Source organism: Chlorocebus sabaeus, chromosome 6 (assembly GCF_047675955.1).
Source record: "Chlorocebus sabaeus isolate Y175 chromosome 6, mChlSab1.0.hap1, whole genome shotgun sequence".
NCBI classification, from domain to species: domain Eukaryota; kingdom Metazoa; phylum Chordata; class Mammalia; order Primates; family Cercopithecidae; genus Chlorocebus; species Chlorocebus sabaeus.
This window is the reverse complement of record NC_132909.1, coordinates 58,505,210-58,531,219: the sequence shown is the minus strand read 5'-3', so window position 1 is coordinate 58,531,219 and position 26,010 is coordinate 58,505,210. Positions and strand designations below refer to the sequence as shown.

Sequence of the window (26,010 nt, the reverse complement as noted above, 5' to 3'; positions counted from 1 at the left end):
GGGACTACAGGCTTGAGCCACTGCACCCGGCCTAATTTTTTGTACTTTTAGTAGAGACAGGGTTTCACTGTGTTAGCCAGGATGGGCTCAATCTCCTGACCTCGTGATCTGCTCGCCTTGGCCTCCCAAAGTGTTGGGATTACAGGTGTAAGCCACTGCGCCCAGCCTTTTATTTATTTATTTTTGACACGCAGTCTTGCTCTGTTGCCCAGGCTGGAGTGCAATGGCACCATCTCTGCTCACTGCAACCTTCACCTCCCAGGTTCAAGTGATTCTCCTGCCACAGCTTCCTGAGACTACAGGCATGCGCCACCACGCCTGGCTAATTTTTGTATTTTTACTAGAGATGGTGTTTCACCATGTTGGCCAGGATGGTCTCAATCTCCTGACCTCGTGATCCATCTGCCTTGGCCTCCCAAAATGCTGGGATTACAGGCATGAGCCACCACACCCGGCTTTGAAGGGAATTTATGTGGTGTGTGAATTACATTTATTTTTATTTTTGAGAAAGGGTCTCACTCTGTCGCCCAGGCTGGAGTGCAGCAGTGCAATCATAGCTCACTGCAGCCTCGACCTCCTGGGCTCAAGCAATACTTCCGCCTCAGCCTCCAGAGTAGCTGGGACCACAGGTGTGCACCACCACACCCAGCTAATTTTTGTATTTTTTGCATAGATGTGGTTTCACCTTGTTTTTCTGGCTGGTTTCGAACTCCTGGGCTCCAGCGATCCTCCCTCCTCAGCCTCCCAAAGTGCTGGGATTACAGGCATGAGCCACCATGCCAGGCCAGAAAAGGAAGCACCTAACCCTGGCTTGTGGTCCTGAGGCTGCGGCTCCTTCAGCTTCCCGATGCTGTGGGACCTCTGAGCAGAGGCCTCAGTGTGCCCTGAGGGTCCAGGGCACAGGGGGCTCAGGACATGGCTGTAGAACCACTGACCCCCCACCCTGCCCCAGCCCGTGTTGGGGACTTGGGCACGAATCCTGGCTGCAGCAGGTTCACGGGCGGCCTCGCACAGGTATGGGGCTTTGCCATGGGGTCCACACAAGGACCCGGAGGCCCTCAGGCTTCGTGCTGTGGCCTCTGTGGTGTTTCCTGGCAAGGGCTGGGCCAGGCTTTGTTGACTTCCTGTGACTACCAGGAAGAGCTCAATCCACAGAGGAGGAGCTGGGGGTCTGAGTGGACCGAGTGCCCGGCTCAGTGCGGCCACCGGTGCCTTACTGTACCATCTGCTTCCATGAGTGCCTCATCCATCCCTTGGGGCCAGCCCCATCCGCACCCTTACTGGCCTGGACAGATTCCTTGGACATGGGCCGAGTCTGGTTGGAGGACAGGAGGTAGGAGGAGGGTCTCCCTCAAAGACCCTACCCAGAGGTAAGAGCTGCAGCTAGCTGAGGCTTCCAGCTCCAGATCCTGGCTCCTGGCCCTGGGGCCTGGCATGGGGCAGCACCCTGGGGTCTTCTAGCAGAGTCGGGTGGCCCCCAGGTGAGGCTACCCCGCCTGGGGCCTCGGGGAAGCCTGGAGTCAGCGGTGCCCAGGGCCCAGCCCTGGATTCTGCTGACAACCCGCCCGGCCGGTTCTCCCTGCTGCTCCTCTGGCCTTATCCTGTGCCAGCTGCCTGCCCGCGCCAGGGGCTGTGGGTCACCTTCCTCGCAAGAGGGGCCTCTGGGCCTGGGCACTCCTCGGACACTCACCCCTCACTCCGGTGCTCTGGGTCACTGTCCACACCCGGCCTCCCCACCATGCAACAGAGGGACCCCAGAGAGATGGGCCGGGCTTCTGAGGCCGGACAGGAAGAGCAGGAAGGGTCGGGGACCTGGGGCTTCTCTCCTTGAGACCCAGGATCCAGTCACCCTGGGCCCGAAGGGGTGGTGTGGACGAGGCGCTCAACCCACCCAGTCTCTTCAGGGCCAAAAGGGGAAAAAGGGGACCCCCCCAAACCCCCCATGCCCGCTCCCCAGCCTCCCCCGAACAAAACACAGAGAACATCAAATGAGGCGACTGAGGCGGCAGCGGTCGTAACAGGCTGCGTTTAGTGGTTTTTTTTTATGTACAAGAAAAATGAATTTTTTTGTTTTTTCATCTTTTGTGTTTTTGTGTTTTTTTATTACTTTTAAAGCTTCTCCCTCCCCACTCCCCAAAAGTGCATTTTTATCAGTTTTTTTTGTTGTTGTTTTGTTTTAAATCTCCCACACTTTATAAAGACTCTCAAATACAGTCTCTGGAATGTCTATCTGTGCTTTGTACCCTGAGGGCGCCGCCCCGCCCCCTTCAACCAGGCCTGGCCCCTCCAAAGTCCAAGGCACCTCGATTCTGGGCCTGGGGTGGGGTGGGGCGCGGGACCTGGGCATCAGACCCTCGTCCATAGCCTCCAGGCAGCCCCGGCGAGGAATGGGGGTCTCCCCAGCCCCCTCCACCTCCTGGCCCCAGTCCCCCCACCCCCCCATTGTAAATCTATGTATTTAATGCGAGCTAGTCTTAACTCTGAGGTTGTAGCTCCTGGGGCACCCCCCAGCCTCCAGGCCCCTGACCCGTCCTGCGCCAGCCACCCACCCCCTCACCTCTGGGAAGTCTACTTCAACTTAAATAACTTTTTAAAATAAAACTGCAAATATAAATATCTTTCTTTCTCAAAAAATAGGATTTTTGCTTTTTTTTGTTGATTTTTAATATTTTTTTTTTCTTCTGTTTTTCCTTTCATTCTGTCTGTCTCGCCTCCAACCATTCTGGCTGCCTGGACTGTCCCCGTCCAGGGAGGGGGCACCCTGAGGCCCCTGCCTCAGTGTCACCGCCTGTGAGATGACCGCTCCTGCCACGGCCCCGGGGACTGAATGTGCAAAGAACCCCGTCCCCCACCTTCCCCGCAGCCGCCCACTTCCAGGGGAAGACCCTGGAAGAGGCTGGGGGACCCCCCTTGGAAGGAAGCAAAAAGACAGTCACAGGACTCCACGGCCACAATGGTGGGGGGTCTCCTGAGTGGACCACCCTGTGGGGGCGGTCTTTGGTATCGCCCGCTTGAGTCTGGCTGGCCGCAGGCCCACACCCGTGCCAGGCTGGGCCTGCTCTGGCATTTTACATTCACTGGTTTATAATTTTTTTTTTCCTTTTTAAAAACTTTTTTGCCTTTTTTTTTTTTTTTTTTTGTTTCCTTAATCTCAAAAGGCAGGGGGGTGTCGTGGGGCAGAGGCAGGTAGCAGCAACAGCTAGTAGCAAAGATGCTCCTCTCTCTCTCCTGGGCCCGGCAGGCTGGGGGCCACCGCAGACGGGGGCTCCGGCCCGGCCACCTCCCCGGCCCCCCCGGGCGCCCCCGCCTGAAGCCCCGCCCCCAGCCTGGACCTCACTCCCGCTCTCTTGCACACACGCACACGCACACGCACGTCCACGCAACTTCACCATGAGAATGGAAATAACAATTTCGCATTGTTTTTCTTTTTTTTTTTTTTTTTTTTTTTGTACCAGGCAGTTAAAAAAAAAAAAAAAACACCCCAAAAAAAGAAAACACAAAAAAACCCCAAACAACCAAACAAAAAAGCTTTTAGCTGTGTCCTTTCTCATGGAGTCAACACGACCCTCCTCAAATATTTCATTATTTTTTGTTTGTTTGTTTCCTGAAACGCGAGAATTCAGCAGGTATCTTTGGCAACACTTTATCACGACCTTAATTTAAAGAATAAAAATAAAATCGATTCACGTCTATATACAGTATGTGATTGCGCGGAGTCTGGGGAGGGCAGGGCGGGGCTGGGCTGGGCTGGGGGGTCCCGGCTCTGGGCCCATGCAGAGGCTGTGGCCCCCAGGACGGGCGGGCAGTTAAGGCAAAGTGGGCGGGCAGGACAGGCGAAGCTGAGTGCGGAGCTAGGAACGAGGGTTTAGTGCAATCCCCGAGGTCTGTGTAAGTGTCGCAGTGGGCCGCAGCCCTTGTTCCTACGGAAGTCCCAGACCCCCCCAAGTCCGGTCGCCCCCACTGGCCAGGACGACAGCTGTGATTTTAGAGTTGGTTTTATTGCGAGGGGGTGCATGGATAGGGGAACGTGGAAAGAGGGATCCCCGCTCAGGGGGCCTCTCTGGGAGCTGGGGAGGGGTGTCCCTGGCCTGGGTGTTCAAGCTCCCTGCTCAGCCACGACAGATGGTTTTCTCTCCAGAACAGCTCGCCCTGTGACACTGGGGTGTGAACGCAGCCGGGGTGCTGTCACCCAGCCCCAGGGGAGAGGGGGGATCCTGAGACATTTGGAGGGGGCTGACAGGCTTAAGGGGGGGTGGGAAGGGAACCAAAACCATCCTGTAGAAACAACATGAAAATTGCCTTCTTAAAAAGCTTCCCTTTAAAAATGAAAGAAAAAGAGACGAGAAGATGTGTGTGTCACAGAGAAGGGGTATGGGGAGGTCGGGGGCAGGGAGACACCCCCCTTGGTCGGGCATTGACAAGAAGTCTCAGTGCAGTAGAGCGTCTATTTTCAGGGTCCCATGCTAGGCATTGCATATGCAAAAGGGGTGAGGGCATCCTGGCATCTGGCGACATAGTCTCCCCAACCCCGGCCCCTGTCCGTGGCCTGTGGCTCGGTCAACACCGGGCCTTGTAGGAGCCAGAGGTTGGGGGGAGGCAGGTCCCAGCCCCCCTGGATTACAGTCAGTGCCTTTGAGTAAAAAGAGGGGTGCCTGGGGTGGGGAGGGGGGCGGTGGTTCTAAGGCCCTGGAGGTGGGGGGCCCCTGTCACCCACCTCTACAGGGCAGGCGCATCCAAGGTCCAGCTCCTTGGTGGCCATGTGGGAGGATAGGCATGTTGGAGGATTGGGGGGTGCCGGGTGGGGATCGGGGTGCTCCGGCTGGAAGGCCCATCCCTGAGCTAGGGAGGAGGAAGGAGAGACCCCGTGGACAGACGGCCCTTTGTAGGTCTAGCAGGCACTAAGACCTCTTCACGTCACAACCAAAAAAGGGGACAGAAAGGGGGGGGCGGGGGAAACAGCACGAACACCCCACAGTCCTGCCTTCGAGGCTGACGTCCGGGGGTGAAGCACAAACACCTCGGGGCGTCTCCCAGGTCCCCTGCGATGGCTTCCTCCTGAACCCCCCTTCTCGCTTTTTGGGGAACAGAAGTGGATTCTACGTTTGTGGTGGGTTTTTTTTTTTATTATTTTGTACAAAAATAAATCGACTTTTAGGAATTTCTTCTGCTCTCGCTCTCTCTCTCGCTCTCTCTCTCGCTCGCTTTTTTTTTTTTGTCTTTTCAACTTTTCATAGAAGTTGGTTGTAACTTGTAAACATGTTTTTAAATTAAGAATTAAGATAAAGTGTAGTACCCGTTCCGTTACAAAGTGCCAAGACTTCTAATGTGGTTGGTTGCCTTTTTTTTTTCCTTTCTTTCGTTTTGTAAAATCTTTTTTTTTTCTAGTTTGTTTTATTGCTTTTGTGACATTGGAATTTGTGGATTTTCTCTCTCTCCCCCTGTCCCTGCCATCACCAGACCCTGGGGTTCCTCTGATCATAACTCTGTTTATCCCACACTGTTGCCTGCTCCTCTGAGGAAAAGTATATTATTTATATATATATATCTCTCTCTCTATATATAAATTTCGTTTTTAAGGAGGAAAGAGAAAAAAAAATCTAAAAAGTGCTTTAAAAATTTGGGAGACGGGGCTCGGGGGAGAGGACGAAGACAGAAGTTTTGAATCTCCAAACGTGGGGGTCTAGGTGGACCAGGCTGGGGGGGGGGGCGCCCTGAGGGGTGGACCCTGGGGGTCCCGCCGGTTGTAAGTGCCGTGAAGGAAGGCGGCGGGAGTACCCCCAGGAGCCATCCTGGTGCCCCACCCGGAACCCCAGTCCGATCTCCTTTCTCCAGGCCTAGAAATAAATAGGTTTGTGTCTCAGTGGCCAGGAGATGTGGGGCGGGCAGGGGGCGGCAGGCAGGGTTGGAGGCAGGGAGGCCATTGGGGAGATGGAGAGGGAGACCCCTCCCTTAGTAAGTGCCCTGAGGAAGGAGGGTGCGGATCGGGGACGGGGGCCCATTTTAACGTCCGCTCAGAGCAGACAGAAATCATTTAAGGTCTTGTCTGAAAGACTCATAGAAACCAGCAAGGGGAGGAAATTAAAAGCCCACCCCAGAACCCCCCCAGCCCCCCCACGTCTACCCTCACCCCAGCCCAGGGCCTCAGATCGGGCCCCAGGCCCCATGCCGGGTGCCCAGGGGGCTGTGTGGGGTCTCGGATTCCTTGTGTCCTACAAAAAACCCCAAACCAAGCCCCGAAACCCGGCGATGGGGTGGTGGGGGGGGAAGGGGAGCCAGGGAGGGCCGGGGCCCCTGTGGAGGGAGAAAAACGTCAGAAAGGAGGGAAATCTGAGAAAGCGCTACCCTAGATTCTGTGACGCGTCATATATATATATCTGTATATATATATATAGATATAGATATCTGTATATAGATAGATTTTCTTTTTTTGTGTTTTTGGGGGGGTGGTGGGTGATTTTTTTTCTCTCTCTCTGTCTCTCTCTCTCTCTCGGGTTTCTGTTTTCTCTTTTTGGTTTTTAGGCGAGTCCGGCTGTGAAGTTACCGTCGGTGGCGGCCCCGGGGCCACCTCCGCTGTCACCTCCTCCGCCGGCGCCCGCTACATTCAACCGGCCCAAGCCGTCGGGGCTGGCCACGTCCTCGTCCTCGTCCTCGTCCTTAAAGTGCTTCTCCTGGCCGTTGCGCCGGGCGTCGGGGGAGCTGGGCTGGGCGGGGGCGCCGGGGGTCGCGGTGGTCCCCGGGCTGGGGTCGGGCCCCCCGCCCCGGACGCGGGGCTTGCGGCCGCGGCGCGAGGGGACGCCGTTGCAGCCGTCTTTCTTGAGGTGTCTGTGCAGGTGGTCGGAGCGGACGAAGGTCTTGCAGCAGCTGTCGCACTGGTAGGGGCGCAGGCCCGTGTGCACGCGCATGTGGTTCTTCAGGTCGTAGTTGTGGGCAAAGGCGGCGCCGCACTGCTGGCACAGGTACGGCTTCTCGCCCGTGTGCTTCCGCATGTGCACCTTCAGCTTGTCCTGCCTGTGGACGGGGCACGGGGCGGGCACGGTCAGGGGGGCCGGGGACCCCCGATCCCCGCCCAGGGACCCACACGGACGCGCGGCAGGCCCCGGACCGCCCTGGCAGAACACAGACCGTGCACCGGAGGTTTCGGCGCCCCGATGGGGACGGTCCCTCGAAAAACGGAACGAATGGGGGCGACTTCGCATTCTGAACATCTGAAGACGGGCTCGGACCCCGCGTGCTGTGCGGCCTTGGGAAAATGCTAAGCCTCTCTGAACCCCGTTTCCTTTCCTTTTTTAACTTTTTAAGAGACAGGGTCTAGGCCAGGCATGGTGGCTCACACCCGTAATCCCAGCACTTTGGGAGGCTGAGGAAGACGGATCACTTGAGGCCAGGTGTTTGAGACCAGCCTGATCAACATGGTGAAACCCCGTCTCCACTACAAAAAAAAAAAAAATTAGCCGGGCATGGTGCCAGGCACCTGTAATCCCAGCTATTAGGAAGGCTGAGGCAGGAGGATCACTTAAACCTGGGAGGTGGAGGTTGCAGCAGTAAGAGCAAAACTCCGTCTCAAAAAAAAAAATTTGCCAGGCGTGGTGGCGCAGGCCTATAATCTCAGCTACTTGGGAGGTGGAGGTTGCAGTGAGCCAAGATCATGCCACTGCCTTCCAACCTCGGTGACAGAACGAGACTGTCTCAAAAAAAAAAAAAAAAAGAGAGAGAGAGACAGGGTCTGGCTTTGTCCCCCAGGCTGGAGGGCAGTGGCGTGATCACGGTTCCCTGAAGCCTCGAACTCCTGGGCTCAAGCCAACATATATATATATATATGTAAGTTTGAGAGATGCAAGTCGAGCTATGTTGCCCAGGCTAATCTCAAACTCCTCGCCTCTCGCCTTGGCCTCCCAAAGCTCTGGGATTACAGGTGTGAGCCACCGTGCCCATCCTGAACCCCCTTCCCTACCGCAGAAGCAGACAGCGGGCTTCTGCCACTCCATCCTGCCCCTACCCCTGAGGTAGGACGAGGCCAGCCAGTGCCCGGTGCCTTCATTCATGCCCCAGACCTTTGCCGAGTGCTTGCTGAGGGCCAGGCCCTGTTCCAGGTGCTGAAAATACCGCAGGGAACAAGACAGGCGAATATCCCTGCCCTCTTGAGGCTGGCGGTGGCCGAGGTGTTTGGTGACAGATAGGGTGACCAACTGTTCTGGTTTTAGCACTGAAAGTCTTGCATCCTGGGAAACCCCTCTGTCTGGGACAAAGTGGGGCAGTTGGTCACCCTAGTAACCGAGTCCCCACCCCGTGGCACCCAGGACCGCCCACTCTCCCCTCACTTCAGTGTCACGCCCCTATCTGGGCTCCACCCTGACATGCAAAGCGTAAGCTACCCGGGGACCTTTGCAGGTGCTGTTCCCACTGTCTGGGGCACTTTCTTTTATCCTCCTGGATCTTCACAGTCAAATTTGGGCTCAAATGTCACCTCCTTCCCTAGCCCTGTCTCTATCCTCCTGCCATCATCATCTGACTCTTGTTTTTTTTTTTTTTTTGAGACTGAGTCTCGCTCTGTCTTCCAGGCTGGAGCGCAGTGGCGTGATCTCAGCTCACTGCAACCTCCGTCTCTCGGGTTCAAGCAATTCTCTTGCCTAGCCGGGATTACAGGCCCGTGCCACCACACCTGGCTCATTTTTGTATTTTTTGTAGAGATGGGGTTTCACCATGTTGGCCGGGCTGGTCTCGAACTTCTGACCTCAGGTGATCCACCCGCCTTGGACTCCCAAAATGCTGGGATTACAGGCATGCACCACCACACCTGGCTGATTTTTGTATTTTTAATAGAGACAGGGTTTTCACCATGTTGGCTGGGCTGGTCTTGAACTCCTGACCTCAAGTGATCCGCCTGCCATGGCTTCTCAAAGTGCTGGGATTACAGGCATGAGCCCCCGTGCCCGGCTAGTCTCTCTTGCTTCTATTGATTTCCTTATTTCTCCTCTGTCTTCCTGATTGGACCATGAGCCCTGAGATAGCAGGGGTTGGGTGTGACTCGAGGGCCCCTCCCTACCCATCTCGCCCCACGGGGGCAGTGTGGACCCAGCTCAGCCTGGTGCCTTTAGCCTACAAAGGCAGTCACCATATCAGCCCTGGGGTGCCTGTGGCCTAGGTGGCTCCTGAACCCTTGGAATGTGGCCACTCTGAACTGATGTGTGCTGGAAGTGCAAAAGGCACCCCCGCTTTAGAAGACTTGATATGCAAAAGGTGATGTAAAATTGCTCACTGAGGATCCTGCATATTGACTACACATGGAAATGCATCTACTGGCTTAGGTAAAATGTTTCAAGTCACTTTCACCAACTCCCTTTGACTTTTTTTTGAACGGGGTTGTCAGAAAATGTTAAAATATGTAGGTGGCTTGCTGGCCGGGCGTGGTGTCTCATGCCTGTAACCCCAGCACTTTGGGAGGCTGAGGCAGGCAGATCATCTGAGGTCAGGAGTTTGAGACCAGCCTGGCCAACATGGTGAAACCCCCGTCTCTACTAAAAACACACACAAAAATTAGCCGGGCATGGTGGTGGTGGGCGCCTGTAATCCCAGCTACTTGGGAGGATGAGGCAGGAGAAACGCTTGAACCTGGGAGGTGGAGGTTGCAGTGAGCTGAGATCGTGCCACTGCACTCCAGCCTGTGCGACAGAGCAAGACTCATCTCAAAAAAAAAATAAGTAGGTGTCTTGCCTATTCCCATTGCATGATGCCAATCCATAATAATAAAGTGTATTCCTTCCTGGGATCCAGAGGGCAGGAGGGAGCCCTGGGTCTTAAGAGCCCTGGCTAGAATCTGACCTGTTCCTTGCTGCTGCCTATTGCACCCCACATCTGAGCTACTTTGGGTTTCTTCCTTGTCACACTCAACAGACTGAGGACTTCTATAGTGTGGGGACTGGCAAACTCCTATTCATCCCTCAAAGCCCTACCTTGATTGCCCCTCTATCTTTCCTAATTCCCAAAGACCTGGCTCCCCTCTGGGTTCCTCCAGCCCTAAATCCCTCCCTCTGGGACCAGCTACAGAGCTGGTGTCCCCTCCTTGGCTGTTGCCCTCAGGGTCAAGGCCTGGCCCTTTGCAACCAGATCCCTACCTTATCTCTAGCCTTGCTGCCCCACTGAAGCCAACAGCACATGGTAACTTGCTAATAGAACCCTGGCCTAACCAGGTCTGTTACCAACCTCTGGGCCTCTGGTTTACTGATCACCTTCTGTAGAGCCCACGGAGAGGTCTCCAGGTTGCCCTGCCCAGATCTGGCCCAGGGCCGGGCTCACAGAGGGGATGGCAGCCATAGGTTTTTCTAGAACTGTGCAGAGACTCCCCAGATGAGCCTGGGAGGCCCAGAGAGAGAAAGGGACTTGCCTGGGGCTGCACAGCAGGCTAGAGGGCCACACAGAGGTGGGGTGGGGGCGGAGGTATCCCTAGTTTCATCACCCCGAGCCCCAGCCTGGGTAATTATAGCCCCGGCCACCACAGGCCCCACTTACTCAACGCCCTGCTGTGACTCAGAGGGGCCTCGGGCTCCCAGGCTTTTGGAGGGTGGGGGTGCTGGTGCCCTGGGGAGAGGGGATCCGGGCACAGGGTGGGGGAAAAGAGGAAGCAGGTGGGTCTAAATTGGGGTGGGAGGAAGAGGCCTCAACAATTGTCCCTCTCTAAGCCTCGGTTTCCCTGACTGAGGGGATCAGCCCTGGGTCGGGTGGGATAGCCAGCAGTGCCCGAGTCAGAATGAAACCAGGTCTGTGGCCTGTGGCCTGTGGCCAGGGAGGTAGGGCGGGGGCCACCACCTTCGCTCAGCCCGGTCCCCTCTGCAGACCCCGGTTCTCTGCACCCCACCAAGCTGCTCTTCCTGAGCTCAGAGACGAACCCACAGTGAACCCTGCCTAGAGGAAGAGGCGCCCCCCAAGACCTCCAGTACCCCAACCTCACCAAGGAGGGGCAAGCCACCAGCTACACTGCCTGCCTCCCAAAGTGCCCTTTGCCCCTGCCTGGCACTCCTGGGCGCCGGAGTCCAGGCCGCACCCTCCTCTCCTGGCCTGCTGGGGAGGGGGCCGGGGTGCTGGGGAGGGGTCAGTCCCAGTTCCTGTCCCCACGGGGTGCGGCTGGGAAGCTGGGACAATGGCCTCTTTCTTCAGCCTCGGTGGGCGTGGCTGGGGGAACCCCAGGGCGGGCGGGGGGCAGGGGGTGGTGCTGAGTCACCCGGCCTGGCCAGGTCCCTGCCTGTCAGCCCCCTGCCCCCACCGCTACAGCCGTGGGGATCTACGAGGCCTAGGCAGCCACCTCTGGACTCCTGAGACCAAATCGCAAACTGCCCCGACCTGGCCTTGAACTCCTGCTGTTTAGGGACCAAGCCCCGTGGCTCCCACAGGGGCACGGTGATCTTTCAAGCTGAGCTGGCCTCAGGGCCTCTGCACTGGCTGTTCCCTCTGCCTGGAACGCCCTTTCCTACAGCTCCTTCGGGTTCCAGCAAGGCCTGTCCCCGGCGCCTAGAACAGGCCTGGCACCAGCAGATGCTTCATAAATGTTGGCTGATTGAAGCAAATTACCCAGGCTCACGGGAAACTCAGAAACCGCTCAACAGCCTGGGCTCTCCCTCCCTAAGCCTGAGGTTCTGTCACCCTCTCCCAAAGCAGAAACAGAAAAAAATCCAAAAGTGCAGAAGAGAAGAACCAGCCCTCCAGGGAGGAAGAGCGACTACCTTCCCGCGACCTCCCGCAGCTCAACCCTGTCCGGCACGCTTTGCATATGACCTGGCTGTTATCTTATGTCTGGCCTGCGCTGTCACCCACCGAGATGTCCACACACAAGGGCAGGGCCTGGTCTAGGTTGTTCTTAACAGGCACGTGGGTTAGGGAAGCGGTGGCTTTGGGCCCAAGAGGTGGGGTGTGTCTGTGTGCATGCGTGTGCATGTATATCAGTGGGTGCATGTTTGCAATGTCTGCACATATGTGTGTGTATGTCTGTGCATGTATATGTCTGTGTGCATGTGCCTGCGTGCATGTTTCTATGTGCCTGTCCATCTGTGTGCGTGTCTGCGTGCACGTGTGTGTGCATGTGCGTCTGTGTATGTGCATGTGTATGTGGTGTGCATGGGTCTGCATGTGTCTGTGTAGCATGTGTGTGCGCATGTGCATCTGTGCACGTGTAGTGCATGTGTGCGTGTGCGTCTGTGTGCATGTGTGACATGCATGTGTGTGCATGTGCGTGTACATGTCTGTGCATGTGCGTGTGTGCGTCTGCGTGTGTGGATGTGTACCTGGCATGCATGTGTGCGTCTGTGTGCGTGTCTGCGTGTGCACATGTCTGTGTGTACGTGGCATGCATGTGTCTGTGTACATGTCTGCATGTGCATATATGCATCTGCACGTCTGCGTGTCTTGTGTGTGCGTCTGTGTACGTGGCATGCATATGTGTGTCCGTGCATCTGAGTGCATGTGTGTCCGTGCATCTGAGTGCATGTGTGCGTGCGGTGCAGGGAGAGAGGCGCGGAGGGGCCTGCGAGTGGCCGATGCCGGGGCAGGGAGCAGGGCGGCGCCTACCCCGCGGCGGGCAGCTCACCTGGTGAAGCGGACCTTGCAGATGTTGCACTCGTAGGGCTTCTCGCCCGTGTGGGTGCGGATGTGCCGCGGCAGCTTGCCGGCGCCCTGGATGACCTTCTCGCAGATGGGGCACTTCTGGAAGGCCTTGGCTCGGATCTTCTTCTCCACCTTCTGCGACCAGGCCGGGTAGACGTCGCCGTCGTGGGCGCCGCTGAAGTACTTCAGGTAGTAGTCCATGACGCCCTTGTCGTCGGCCCGCGACTCGTCGTCGCTGTCCCCCGCCGCGGCCCCCGCCCGGCCCACCGAGGACATCATCTGCTGCAGCAGCGTGCTGGCCGCCAGCCCGTCCACGTCGGGCCCGTCCCCGTCCTCGCCCTCGGCCGCTCCCGACAGGAAGCCCGGAGAGTCGCCTGGCTCGGGGGCCGCCTCCGACAGCGAGGCGGCCTCCTCCTCTCCGCCCCGGCCGTAGTGGCCGTTCTGGGTGGCGGCCGGCGGGGCCACCGGCGGCGGAAACAGACCCCCGGTGGGGGCGTCCTCATCCCGCTCCGGCCACAGACCCGGGTTGCTGTCGCCCTCGTCCCCATCCCCCGTCGGGGGTCGCTCGGCCGGGGGGCCCGGCCCATAGAAGTCTAAGCCGTTGCAGTCGCCCGCGGCCACGGCGGCCACGGCAGCGGCCACGGCCTCCTTGGTGGCATCCAGGTCATCATCGGACGCCCCGAAGGCGGACCACGGGAAGCTGGCGGCGGCGGCGGCAGCCGCGGGGGGCAGGCTGTTCATGGGGTTGCTCTGGAAGAACTCGAGGTACTCCTTGGCGCGGAGGAGGTTGCGCTGATCAATTTGATCTACAAGGTCCAGCTGCCCGGCGTCGGCGCCCGCGTCGGCCGCCAGGATCTGCCGGTCCAGGAGGTCGGCGCACACGTGGCTCACGGCGGGGATCTCCAGCAGGCGGGCGGCGCTGAGGATGTCACCCACGTTGGCCGTGCTGACGGTGAGCGTGGCCGTGTAGGCGAAGTCCATGAGCGCGGTGAGCGCCTCGGCGCTGACGAAGTCGATCTCGTACACGTTCTGCTGGTCCACCACCGCGCCCGACGTGAACAGCTTCTTGAAGTACTGGCTGCAGGCGGCCAGCACCGAGCGGTGCGTGGGGAACTCGCGGCCCTCCACCAGGATCACCACGTCGCACAGCAGGCCCTGCGTCCGCTGCTCGTTCAGCCCACTCAGGATGTCGCTGCTGTGGTCGGGGAACGGGATCCCGATGGGGCCGTCCACGCCGCCGGCCATCTTCCGCGCCGAGACCTGCAGCAGTGGGGAGGAAGAGGGTGCTCGTGAGTCGGGGTGCGGGGGTTCCTGTGCCCACTGACGAAGGCCCGAGGCCCTTGAGAAGCAGCGCTCCACCCTGCTTCCCCAGCCTCCATTCCCACCTGCACGTGAAGGCGGTCAGATGTCACGCCTTTCCAGCCCAAGCTTCCCCAGCTGTGCACCAAAGTGATACATGTCCTGCCTCCAGCCTCTTTTCTTTTTTGGTGTGTCTTTAGTAGAGAAAAGCTTTCATCATGTTGGCCAGGCTGGTCTCAAAACCCTGGCCTCGGCCTGGCGCGGTGGCTCACGCCTGTAATTCCAGCACTTTGGGAGGCCGAGGCGGGCGAATCATGAGGTCAGGAGATCAAGACCATCCTGGCTAACACAGTGTAACCCTGTCTCTACTAAAAAATACACAAAATTAGCCGGGTATGGTGGCGGGGGCCTGTAGTCCCAGCTACTTGGAGGATGAGGCAGGAGAATGGCATGAACCAGTGAGCCGGGATCGCACCACTGCACTCCAGCCTGGGCGACAGAGCGAGACTCCGTCTCAAGAAAAACAAAACAAAACAAAAAACCCTGGCCTCAAATATCCAACCGCCCCTGCCTCCCAAGGTGCTAAGATTACAGGCATGAGTCACTGCGCCCGGCCAAGACTCAGTTTTCCATCTGTGCATGAGGATAGCCAGATGTCCTGGCTCCCCAGCCTCAGTTTACCCAGCTGTTCCCAAGGGCAGTCAAATGTCCTATTCTCTAGCCTCAGTTTCCCCAGATGTGCATGAGAATGGTCGGATATCCTGCCTCCCCCAGCCTGTCTCCCCAGCTGTGCACAAAAGCAATCAGATGTCCTGTCCCCAGCCTCAGTTTCCCCAGCTGTACAGGAAGGCAATCAGGTGTCCCACTCCCGGCCTGTTTCCCATCTGTACACGAAGGCGGCCAGATGTCCTGCCTCCAGCCTCAATTTCCCCAGCTGTGCATGAGGACAGTCAGGTGTCCTGCCCCCCACCAGCCTCAGTTTCCCCAGCTGTGCCCAAGAGCAGTCAGATGCCCTGTTCTGTCTCATCAGTGTGAGATTATGCCGGCAAAATCCACACTAGGCGCCTAAGTGTCACAGGCACACTGGTACCACCCCTCCCAGGAGGACCCCCGGCAATGCCTGTTGAAAGGGGACTTTGAGGCTGGGCTCAGTGCTCACACCCGTAATTCCAGCATTTTTGGGAGGGTGAGGTGGGCAGATCACTTGAGGTCAGGAGTTCAAGACCAGCGACCAGCCTGGCCAACATGGTGAAACCCTGTCTCTAATAAAAATACAAAAATTAGGCCGGGTGCGGTGGCTCACACCTGTAATCCCAGCACTTTGGGAGGCTAAGGCGGGCGGATCACCAGGTCAGGAGATCAAAACCATCCTGGCTAACACAGTGAAACCCCATCTCTACTAAAAATACAAAAATAGATGGGCATGGTGGTACACGCCTGTAATCCCAGCTACTCAGGAGGCTGAGGCGGGAGAATCGCTTGAACCCGGGAGATGGAGGTTGCAGTAAGCCGAGACTGCACCACTGCACTCCTGCCTGGGCCACAGAGCGAGACTCCATCTTAAAAAAAATTCAGCTAGGCGTGGTGGCGTGTGCCTGTAATGCCAGCTACTCGAGTAGGAGGCTGAGGCAGAAGAATCGCTTGAACCCGGGAGGCGGAGGTTGCGGTGAGCCTGGATGGAGTCACTGCACTCCAGCCTGGACAACAGAGCAAGACTCCATCTCAAAAAAATAAATTAATTAATTCAAAAAAAAAAAGCCGGGCGCGGTGGCTCAAGCCTGTAATCCCAGCACTTTGGGAGGCCGAGACGGGCGGATCACGAGGTCAGGAGATCGAGACCATCCTGGCTAACACGGTGAAACCCCGTCTCTACTAAAAATACAAGAAAATTAGCCGGGCGAGGTGGCGGGCACCTGTAGTCCCAGTTACTCGGGAGGCTGAGGCAGGAGAATGGCGTGAACCCGGGGGGGCGGAGCTTGCAGTGAGCTGAGATCCGGCCACTGCACTCCAGCCTGGGGCACAGAGCAAGACTCCGTCTCAAAAAAAAAAAAAAAAAAAAAAGGCTGGGTGCGGTGGCTCACACCTGTAATCCCAGCACTTTGTGAGGCCAAGGTGGGCGGATCACGTAAGGTCGGGAGTTCAAGACCAGCCTGACCAACATGGTGAAACCTCGTCTCTACTAAAAATACAAAATTAGCCGGGCGTGGTGGCGCATGCCTGTAATTCCAGCTACTTGGGAGACTGAGGCAGGAGAATCGCTGGAACCTGGGAGGCAGAGGTTGCGCCATTGTACTCCCGCCTGGACAACAAGAGCGAAACTCCTTCTTGGATAAATAAATAAATAAATAAATAAGGAAAGGGCACTCCGAGGTGCTACAGGAGCACACAGTAGATGCTCGAGAAAAGTGCCCTGATTTGAGCCATTTTCCTTTGGTCTGAGCATGGGCTTTGGCCGATACAGAGGGGAGGCCACGCAGTGACCTTTACAAAACACCTACTTTGGCTGGGCGCAGCAGTTCACGCTTGTGATCCTAGCACTTTGAGGGGCCAAGGCGGGTGGATCACAAGCTCAAGAGATGGAGACCATCCTGGGCAATATGGTGAAACCCCATCACTAACAAAAAATTAGCTCACGCCTATAGTCCCAACTACTCACGAGGCTGAGGCAGGAGAATCACTTGAACCCGGGAGGTGGAGGCTGCAGTGAGCCACCTAGATCACACCACAGCACTCCAGCCTAGTGACAGAGCGAGACTCCGTCTCAAAAAAAAAAAAAAAAAAAAAAACACCCAACAACAACAACACATAACACGTACTTCCCGCCGGTTCCACCCGAACCCCATCAGCAACACCTACTCCATCGTGGGCTGAGGCCACTTGCCCGAGGCCCCACCATGAGGCCACAGTTGCGTCCGAACTCAAACCGGGAGTGGACCTAAATGCCGACCCCTTGGCCTCCCCAACCCTGCCTCCTGGTGGGGCCTGGTCCTTTTCAGGGGGCTCTGAGTCAGCAGGAAGGGGTGTGGTAGCCCAGGCACAGGGACCCAGTGCCGAAACCCAGACGAGGTCAAGGCCATCGTGGGTGTGCCCCGTCCAGGCAGGGCCAGTGACTCTGCAGGCTAAACCCCTTCCTGCCCCTCAGATCCCCCAGCATAGCTCAGCCCTAGCTGTGAGTAACAGAGACTGGGCTGTAGCCCGGGAAGAGCAGGGAGCTGGGGGAACCCCTAGCCACCTCCTGCCTGCCCACAGGCCCGCCTGGCAGCCCCTCCTCAACTCTCAGCCGCCCCAGCTGAGCTGTTCAGTCCCAGGCAAGGCCTTGGCCCTCTCTGGGCCTCAGTCGCCCTATCTGTCAAATGGGCAGAGGTTTCAGGCAGCGCCGGGCCCTGGGGGGACTGTGTCTGTCCCACCCCTTTCTCCCCCTCCCTTTTTTCCGCCTTCCCCTCGGCTGTGACTCATCCACCCACTCAGAGCTTGTGCAACCCTCTGGCCCCTGTCCCCACCCCTCCGCCCTCTCCTGAGAGCCCCCGGCTGCCCCGAGTCACCCAGCACAGCTCACATTCCTCCAGGCCGGCCGGTGGCTCTCGGGCCAGAGCCTCTGGGCAAGGCCCCTGGGGAGAGGGCCTGAGCCGGGCCTTTCACAGCCTCCTCCAGGCCACCGGACCCTCCAGTCCCCCAGCCCGGCAGCCAAGGCAGGTTCTGACGCTGATGAGCTTGAGCCAGGCCCCACGAGGGAGGCACGGTGTCGGTCCAGCCGGACCCAAAGCCCGGGGCCCTCAGCGCCGGGCCTGAGCTGCTGGGCGACACAGAGGCCTTTGTGAGCTTGCTCAGTGCCACCACGCTCCCCAGGCCCCTCCACCCGCCTTCCTTCCCTCCTTCCAGCCTCGGCCCAGGGCCCAGCTGCTCAGCGCCCCCGTCCACTCCGAGGCCTGTGGTGGGGTGGTGGGCTCAGATGTGGCTGCTGGGAGCAGGGAGGGCAGGAGGGGGGCGACCCCACCCAAGGCTCGGTCCTAGGAAGCCTCTGAGGAGCCCCCTTTGGTGGTGTCCACCCCCTGCCACCATCTGCCGTCTGGCCCCGGGCCGCGGGGAGCGCGTGAGCAGATGGAGCTCCCTGCATGGGGCAGACCTCTGACCCAGGCCACCAACGCCCCAAGATGGCCACCCCGGGCCTGCTGGGCCGCTCTTCCCCTCAGGTGACCAAGGCCCCCGCTCTGGAGTGGCTGGGAGCTATCTTTCCTGGGTCCTAGAGGATGGGCCCAAAATAATCCAGGTGGCTGAGCCACCTCCCGGAGACCCCACCAGTGTGAAGATTCCATCTCCAGGTTGGGTCCGGGGGTCCCAGTCTCTGCCCTCTCCAGCCTGGGACCCTGTCTTGGGTCCCTATTCCCCGCTAAATATCACTGAGGCCCTCCCTCGAAGCAGTCAGGCCCCGGGTGATGTCAGCCAAGGAAAGCCCTCACGAGAGGACCGTGGCCACGTTTTACAGATGAGAACACCGGGGCCCAGGGAGGCCTGCAGCCTAAGGGTGCCTGGCAGGGCTGACTTCCAGGGGCTGGGGGCCAGAAAATGATGGAGGGGCCGGCCCCCCCACCCATTCAGGGCAAGGCCCTGCCCTCACCCTGGAAACTAAACTTGCTCTGAGACAACTGACCCACACCCTCACTCAAGGAACACAAGCCACCTGCTGGCCACGCCCTGCGCCACTGCCCCCACCTGGGCCTCCTGGAGGCCTCCCCTAAGGAAAAGGCCGAAGACCCTCCCTCCGTGGCGAGAAAGGGGGAGGCCGGGCCCAGGCAGAGCACCCTGGGGGGCGCTGCAAAGTCTTGGCAGTAGAAAGTCACCAAGTGCTGAAGCCCCACTGTGCGCCCAACACGGTAAACGCCTCCGCAGGCGGTGGTTTCATTCCCCTCCTCCGGGAAGCCCCGGCCCCACGCCAGCCAGGTTCCCACCCCTGCCGGCCAGGGTCCCCTGGGCTCGGCCCACACCCACCCGGGGCCCCATCTTTCATCACAACTCCTCCCCCGCGCTGGCCTCCGTGGGATTTCCGGGGCTGCTCGGTGCTGACTCGGCGGCCGAGGGGCAGGCCCTGGCAGGCCCCTCCTGGGCTGGAGGTGGGGCGCCCTCCTCCCGCTGGGCCAGTCCCAGGGAGGGCGGCGCACAGTAGGGGCGCAGCAAACTGCTGGATAAACCAGAGACAGCCCACGCCCGGGCCCGCCCAGCTGGCTGCAGGGCATACTCAGAACTAGGGGGCGGTGCAGCCTACCAGTCCCACCTCCCATCTAACCTAAGGGTCACTTGCTGTAGCGTCTGTCAAGAGCCACGGCACCCAGGCCGTATTTTGGCCTCCTCTGTGCTCCCAAACTAACTGGGCACCTTCCCTTCGTCTTCCCAGGTCCCTGAGAGGCTCAGAGAGGTGAGGTGGCCCAGTCGAGGTCACACAGCAGCCCTCTGACCTGGGTGGCTGCCACTCCCAGCTCTGCTGGGGATGTGCCGTGAGCTCGGAAGCTCCCTGACATGGCTCAGGCAGTAGCAGGTGTCGCCCAGGAAGGACCCCGGCATCCCCAGAAGGGCGCCCCAGCACAGGGAGCATCAGGAACGGAGGCCTGGAGGTGGGCGACCGGGGAAGGGGGACCGGCTGAGACGAGGCTGCATCGCTAGTGCAGGGTGTGGGAGCCAGGGGCCTCCCCAAGGTCACATGACAAGGTGAGGGCTGGGCAGGTAACTGCCACCCGCCACCTTCCCCAAGGCCACTTCCTGGAGCAGGGGGCCATCTAATGAGGGGCTCAGGGCCCCCACCCAACCCCCTGCCCAGGGAGAGCAGAGAACGAGGCCAAAGGGACCTCTCACCCCTCCTACGTGCTGCACAGAGCAGCTCGGGTTCAAGCCTCAGCTCCCCCACCTCCACGCTGTGTGACCTTGGGCAAGATGCGAGACTTCTCTGAGCCTCCGTCTCCTGGGGGACGTGACAGTGGAAAGGGGCCCCCCACTGTGGTCAGGGTCCCCGCTCACATCCATTCAGCAAACTGAGCCCAGGGACCTACCGCGCGCCAGAGCCAGTCCCCAAAACACATCACCAGGCCGTTCACCGCCCCTCACAGATGGGAACTTTGCTCCTGAATGCTATTCCGGGAATTCTGTCCCCTCCTCACCTACCAAGGGAGTGAGTGGTGGGGTCTGAGGAGGAAGCTGGAAGGGGAAACCAGGCCCAGAGAGGGTGGGCGGCTAGCCCAAGGTCACATTGCAAGCCTGGTGTGCAGGTGCGGCTGCCAGGCCCGCACCCGGCAGCCCCCGCCCCCTCCCCGCCCAGAGGCCTGTGTTGCAAGGTTAGTCCCGACGGGTAACCCCGCCCTGACCTGGTGCCAAGCCCCGCCTGGCCCAGTCCTCGGCCTGGGTTTAATGGGACAGGAATGCAGTGTCCCGATCGGGGGGCACCAACGGCCTGGGGTGGCTGCCAGCTGCCAGCCCGCCCCCTGCCCGCCTGCCCTCGCCCGCAAGCCTCCCTCTGGGCCAGACATGGAGCAAACAGGCCCTCGGCCATTTTACGTGTCCATTTATTGCCCTAAATGGGGAGGGGCTTCCTGCCCGGGACTTAAAGGGCCAGAGGCAGGAAGGCGGCAGGGCCCAGTGGGAAGCGTGATGGCGGGGATGGGGGCAGCGATGAGGAGGCCAGAGGGATCCTATCTGACGCCCAACTCACAGGTGGGACTGAGGCCCACCCTGTTCCCACACTCTGAGGTGTCATGGGCCAGGAAGCCCAGACTGCAGCCTGAGCCCAGGTTCCAAGAGAAAGCTTCACAACTTGACAGTTGGAGGGGCTGAGCTTCCCGTCACTGGGGGCAAGCAAGGCCAGACTCTCGGAAGCCCATCCTTGTCCACCCTGCCATCAGCCCAGGCTGCACCTGCTTAGCCAAGATGCCTGTGAGAGGCCGGGGTGACCTCTCTCTCCCTCCCCTGAGGGAGGCCTGCTTGTCACCTGGAGATACCTGCCCCACCCCCACCCTCTCCTGAGCAGGTGGAAGGCTCAGCCTGGGAGGCCTGTGGCCTGCAAAATCCGGCCGGATCCTTCTCTCAGGCATCCTGATAGGTGGGATGGGCCTTGTTTTCCAGTCAAACCAGAAAGGCGTGGGTGGCGACACTTCCACTGAGTGGCCCTCCACAGCCTGCTGGGGGGACAGATGGAGGGGCCGGTCCTTTGGCCACGCTCCTCCCGAGCGCCGGATTCTCTGAGGGGCGCCTTCTGCGCTTTGGGGCTCTGGACTCGGCCCTCGGGGCCCAAAGGCCAGAGCCGCTCCTCCGAGCAGCTGGGGGAGGCTGGGCCTCGATAATCGCCCCAGAGATCCATGGTATGCGCCGGCGCCCACAGTGCTGGAAGGCAGGATCTGTGTCTGTGCCCCATTTTGCAGATGGGGAAGGGGATCAGAGAGGGGGAGCAACTTGGCCAGGGTCACACAGCAGAACTGGAATTTGAGGCCGTCCGTCTGGCTCCGGCCTGCCTGACTAGTCCTCCCACAGCTCCTTCCATACCCTTGCCTGGCCCCCGGATACCAGCAGGAGATGAAATCCCCCTACCCTGGGGGCTAAGAGGAAGGACGGCTTATTCTCATACCCTCAGAGTCGCCTTGCAAGGGAGCCCGGGGCAGGGCTGGAGTCCAGCTGACATGGGCCGCACAGGGAGGGGCCTCTGCCCCTGCAGCTCTCAAGACAGCTCCCCACAGGCCTGACACAGTGCACAGCAGTCACTCAACAAACATTCCCAAGGCCCCAGTGAGGGAACCCTCTAGGGCTGACAACCATCTCCCCACTGTCCCGATGGGAAGACTGAGGCTGGTAGAGGGGGAGTGACTGCCCGGGGTGGGCCCAAGGGCTGGGCTGGGATTGGACCATGCTCACCCCCACCCAAGCTCGTTCCTCTGGTCCTTGTTGCCCAGGGCTACTGCAGGGCGGCTTATGGTCTGGCAGGTGTCTCACGCAGCTCTGACCCACACCCCACACTCAGGTCTCTGGCATGCCCTGAGCTGACCTGGGAGTTTCCGCCACGGAGGAGAAAAGACAACACGGGTGATTTTGCAGGCACCAGCTGGGGGACCCTCCTCAGTCCCATGCACACAGTGCACCCCGGCTGCAGGGGTCAAGGGGCTCATCCAATGTCGCAGAGCAAGCGTGCCGGCATTCCAACCCGAGGAGCCCTCCTTGGAGCATCTGGGCTGCAGAGGGCCGGCTCTGATGAGGTGACCTCGGTCTCCTCTGGTCGTAAAACCCAGAGCCCTGCTCGGCAGGATTGGAGAGGGGCCTCATACGCACGTGCGCCAGCAAGGGCCTGCCTGGTGAGGCAGCGAGGCGAGAGGGCTGTGGCTCGTGCTGTGTGACCTTGGGAGCCATGCTGGCCCTCTCTGAGCCTCAATGTCATCTTCGGACACAGGGTTTAATAAGCCTGTGTCGGTGACACTCCATTTGCAGGCAGGTGCCTGCAGTTGAGCCTCTACTGCCAACCTCTGGCCCTGCTCAAAGACAGGTGGGCAGGCGCCCCTCGGTGGAGCAGGCGCCCCTCAGCCACCACACGGCGGGAGGACACTTTGCACAGGCCCCGAGCTGGAAGGATGGTGCACAGGGGGCAGCTCTGACTCCACCTGAGTGACCTTGGGCCGCTCTCTGCTTCCCCTTACACCTCAGTCTCCCCTGCCCAACACCAGCACCAGCACCTGCTCTGAGGCTTGATCTAACCTCCGGAGTTTCCAAGCTCACATGCGACCTCCCCTCCTAGCCTCAGTTTCCTCCTCCTATGGCAACGGGGATCTGCCACAAGGTGGACCCAGCTATAGGTCAGAGGGACTCAAGGAAAGAAAAGAAACAAACAAACAACAACAACAAAAAACCCAGCAGGGACTGTGATCACCCCAGGAACCTTCCCCACCAGTCCCCAGACTGGGCTCTGCCTCGGCCGGGCCTCAGTCTCCCGCACAGAGCAAAGGACTCATCCACCGCCTGCGGCCGCCCGCGGGCCTCTGCCGATGCGTGGCTGCCCGCCCGGGCCCGGGTGCTGACTGGCCGCCACGCAGCCAATCGGAACTGAATAATAAATACCCCCCGGACCGACCCACGGATTAAAATGTCAGTGTCCCGGTTGGCTCTTCTTTCCTTCCTTAGACTTCGCTTTTCCAGCGGCCGGCTCCTGCCCCCCCCTTCTCCCCCAGGCTCTGTCTCCACAGCGATGGCTGGTGGTAAACAGAGGCCGCGGCCTCGCCGATAGGTGCTCTCGGGGCCCCATGGGGGGTGGCCCTCGGGGACAAACGCCCCCGGCCTGAAGCCCTCAGGCTCCCGCAGCAGCAGGGTTGGGCCTAGGCCTGGCCTGGCCTGGGCCCCTGCCCCAGCCTGGCCTCCCCGGGACCTCTCCCAGACCAGCTTGCCAATAGGAAGTGATCGGCCGGTGGTGGGGAGGCACCCCCAGTGTGGGAGCAGCACGCTCAGGGTTACGCCCTGGTCCAGTTCTGGGGTTGGGGCGGGGGGGCTGACACGGAATCCCGACGCCCTCTCCGGAGGCAGCTGGCAGGGAGGTGGGGGGGCCCAACAAGCTCGCCACCCATGGGTGAGCCAGGTGGGTGCCGCGGGTGGCAGGGGCACCAGCACCTCTGTGACTTCCGCCGCCTGGCTAGGGGGGAGAGGAATTGCTGCCTCCCCCCGCCTCGCCGCCAACTCCTGGCTGCATTCCGCCAACATTTAGTGGGCGCCGACTGGGTGCCCGGGCCCGGGTGGACAGCACCCTCCCACCGCGGCCCACCGTGCGCCCCCGCCAGCCAGCCCGGGCAGCGCCTCCCAGAACCCGCAGAGGCCCGGGCCCTGGGGGGGGCACCCGCTTCTGCGCTCGGCGCAGCCCCCGGCCAGGCTCCCAGGCCCAGGGGGACTGGGTCTCCCGCCCGGGAGGTAGGGAGCGGGAGAGAGGGGGCCGGATCCCACCAGCTCCCCCCTCCCCTGCCCGGGCTCAGGCTTCGCACGTGGTGGTGGCGTCAAGGGGAAGGAGGGGGGGGTCCGGGCCAGAGGAGACGGGGTCACGCGCTTTGGGGGCGCGGACGGCGGGGACTGGGGTGCTCTCTCCGCCCCCTCCCACGGGTCAGAGCCGGACGGCCGTCCGGGCAGGGCGAGGGGCCAGGCCGGGCCCCCCACCCGGGGCTGAGTCAGGCCCGGGCGGGGGCAGGAAGCGGCCCCCTCCCCCGCCCTGGCCGCAGCGCGCGGCCCCCGCCAGGCCCGCGGGCCCCCGCTGCCTCGCCCGCGCGGGGGGCTCCTACCTCCTTCCCGGGGCAGCGGCGAGGGGGCCCGGCCCCGGCGGCGGCGGTGGCGGCGGCTGCGGCTGGGCTGGCTCCCTCCGAGGGGCCGGGAGGCGGCAGTGAGCCTGGCCCCGCGCCACCCCCCGCCGCCGGCGGCCAATCCCCACCCGGGCTGGGGGGAGGGCGATGCAAATTACCCCGGATCTGGGTCCGCCCGCCCGCCTCCCCCACGCCCGGGCCCGGCCTGCGCTAGGCCGCGCATCCCCGGGCTCGCCTGCACCGCGCGGCCGCCCGGGCCGCCGCCCTCCCCGGGGAGCGCGGGGAGGGTGACCCCCCCCACGGGCGGGGGGCCGAGGGGAGGGGGGCTGGGGACGGTTACACAACCAGGCGGGGAGGGGCCCCGGGGCGGGGAGGGGGCCGGCCCGCGGGCCGCGCAGCCGGAAGCCGGGACCGCCACCGGCCCCCGGCGAGGGGAGCCCGGCTGCTGGCCCCGCCCCCGGGCCGGCTGGCCCCGCCCCAGCGCCGCGCCGCGCGATCGGCCCTCGCCCATTGGCTCTCCAGCCCGCCGCTCACCGCCCCTCCTCCGCACCGCCCCTACCCGCGGGCCGCGGCGGGCTGCCGGCGCGGGGCATTCTGGGACTTGTAGTCCAAGGCGCTTGCCACCTGCCGGCTGCAAACGGCGGGGGGACTACGACGCCCAGAGGTCCCCGCGGCCCCGCCCGCCCACCCGAACACCCCACCCCTTCCCCCTCCTTTCCAAAGCCCCCCTCCCTGTTTTTTCAGCCCCCTCCCCCCCATCCCCCATGGAGCTCAATCCTGGCCAACTCCAACGTATGCACGCAGCACCGAATAGGCCCCCGGGGGGCGAGAGCGCCCCTCGTCTTCAGCTGGAAACTTAGCAGGCGACGCGCCCCCCTATCTCCCCACGCCGGCTCCCCCCACCCTCAATGCAGCCCTGCTTCCCCTCCCCCGCTCCCCGCGCGCCTGGGAGCCCCGAAAAGCCATGCACCCGGGTTGGGGGGGGCTGGCGCACAAGCCCATGCACTTAGCCCCCAATCTCCCCTTCCCGGGCGGCGCCCCCTCCCCGCGCTCGGGATCCAGGGCGCCTCCAGCCTCCGGGCAGCTGCCAACCACCCCCTCCTCTGAAACTTGGGGGAACGTCCCCGGCCCCCCGGATCTCCCCTTCCCGAGGGGGCAGCGGTGGGCGCAGCGACCCCCGCTCGTCCCCGCCCTGCACTCCGTGCCGGGGGCCGCGCCGGGCGCTGACTTACCTCGCGGGGCCGGGCCGGGGCGCGCGGGGCCGGGGCCCGGAGTTGGGACTGGGCTCCCTCGGCCGCTCGCCTCCGGGGTCCGCGGCGCTTGCTCTGCCCGCGTCGCGCTGCCCTGGTCGCTCCCTCGCGCGGCGGCGGCGGCGTCACTGCCCCTACAGTAACTGTACAGTACAGCCAAAGCCCCGTATGATGCTCGCGACTCCCTTCCTGGTTTCTCCGAGGGCAAGAGGGGTCCTCCCTTGTCTTAAAGGTGCCGCAGCCGCCGGCCCCCCCACGCCCAGCCCGCCCCCCCCAGCCCGGCCTCGGAGGCCAGAACAGGCTCGGCAGGTCCCCTCTTGCCACGTCTCTGCCCTCCCGTGGGGCTTCGCCCGCTGCGCCGGGGAGACCGGGCTGTTATTAGGTTTTGTCAAGTGGGGGGGGTCCGGCCCGCCCCGGCGCGCCCCCCCGCCTCTGACCTCTCCGCCCCGCCGCGCGGCGCCGTGCCAGCTTGCCAGCTTATCTGGCCCCAGAGCTCCCCGGGGCGCGGGGGGAGCGGGCCCCCCGGGGTGGAGGGGGGGTGGGGGCCTCCAGATAAACAGGCCCCCAGCCTCTGC

The 26,010-nt window shown here is 61.3% G+C and overlaps 1 protein-coding gene across 2 annotated transcripts; it reads right to left on the bottom strand.

The window, feature by feature from the left end:
- Nucleotides 1-2,007: 2,007 nt before the first annotated feature.
- ZBTB7A (zinc finger and BTB domain containing 7A) lies at nucleotides 2,008-25,521 on the bottom strand. Of its 2 annotated transcripts, none has more exons than XM_007994867.3 (3): nucleotides 25,418-25,521; nucleotides 12,575-13,851; nucleotides 2,008-7,008 (listed from the first exon to the last, which is right to left on the bottom strand). In XM_007994867.3, the coding sequence occupies exons 2-3, from the start codon at nucleotides 13,834-13,836 to the stop codon at nucleotides 6,516-6,518; spliced, it is 1,755 nt and encodes a 584-aa protein (XP_007993058.1). In that variant the 5' UTR covers nucleotides 13,837-13,851; nucleotides 25,418-25,521; the 3' UTR covers nucleotides 2,008-6,515. The 2 variants fall into 2 exon arrangements, with proteins under 2 accessions (XP_007993058.1, XP_007993059.1); XM_007994868.3 differs by lacking the exon at nucleotides 25,418-25,521 and adding an exon at nucleotides 24,168-24,497.
- Between the last annotated feature and the right edge of the window lie 489 nt (nucleotides 25,522-26,010).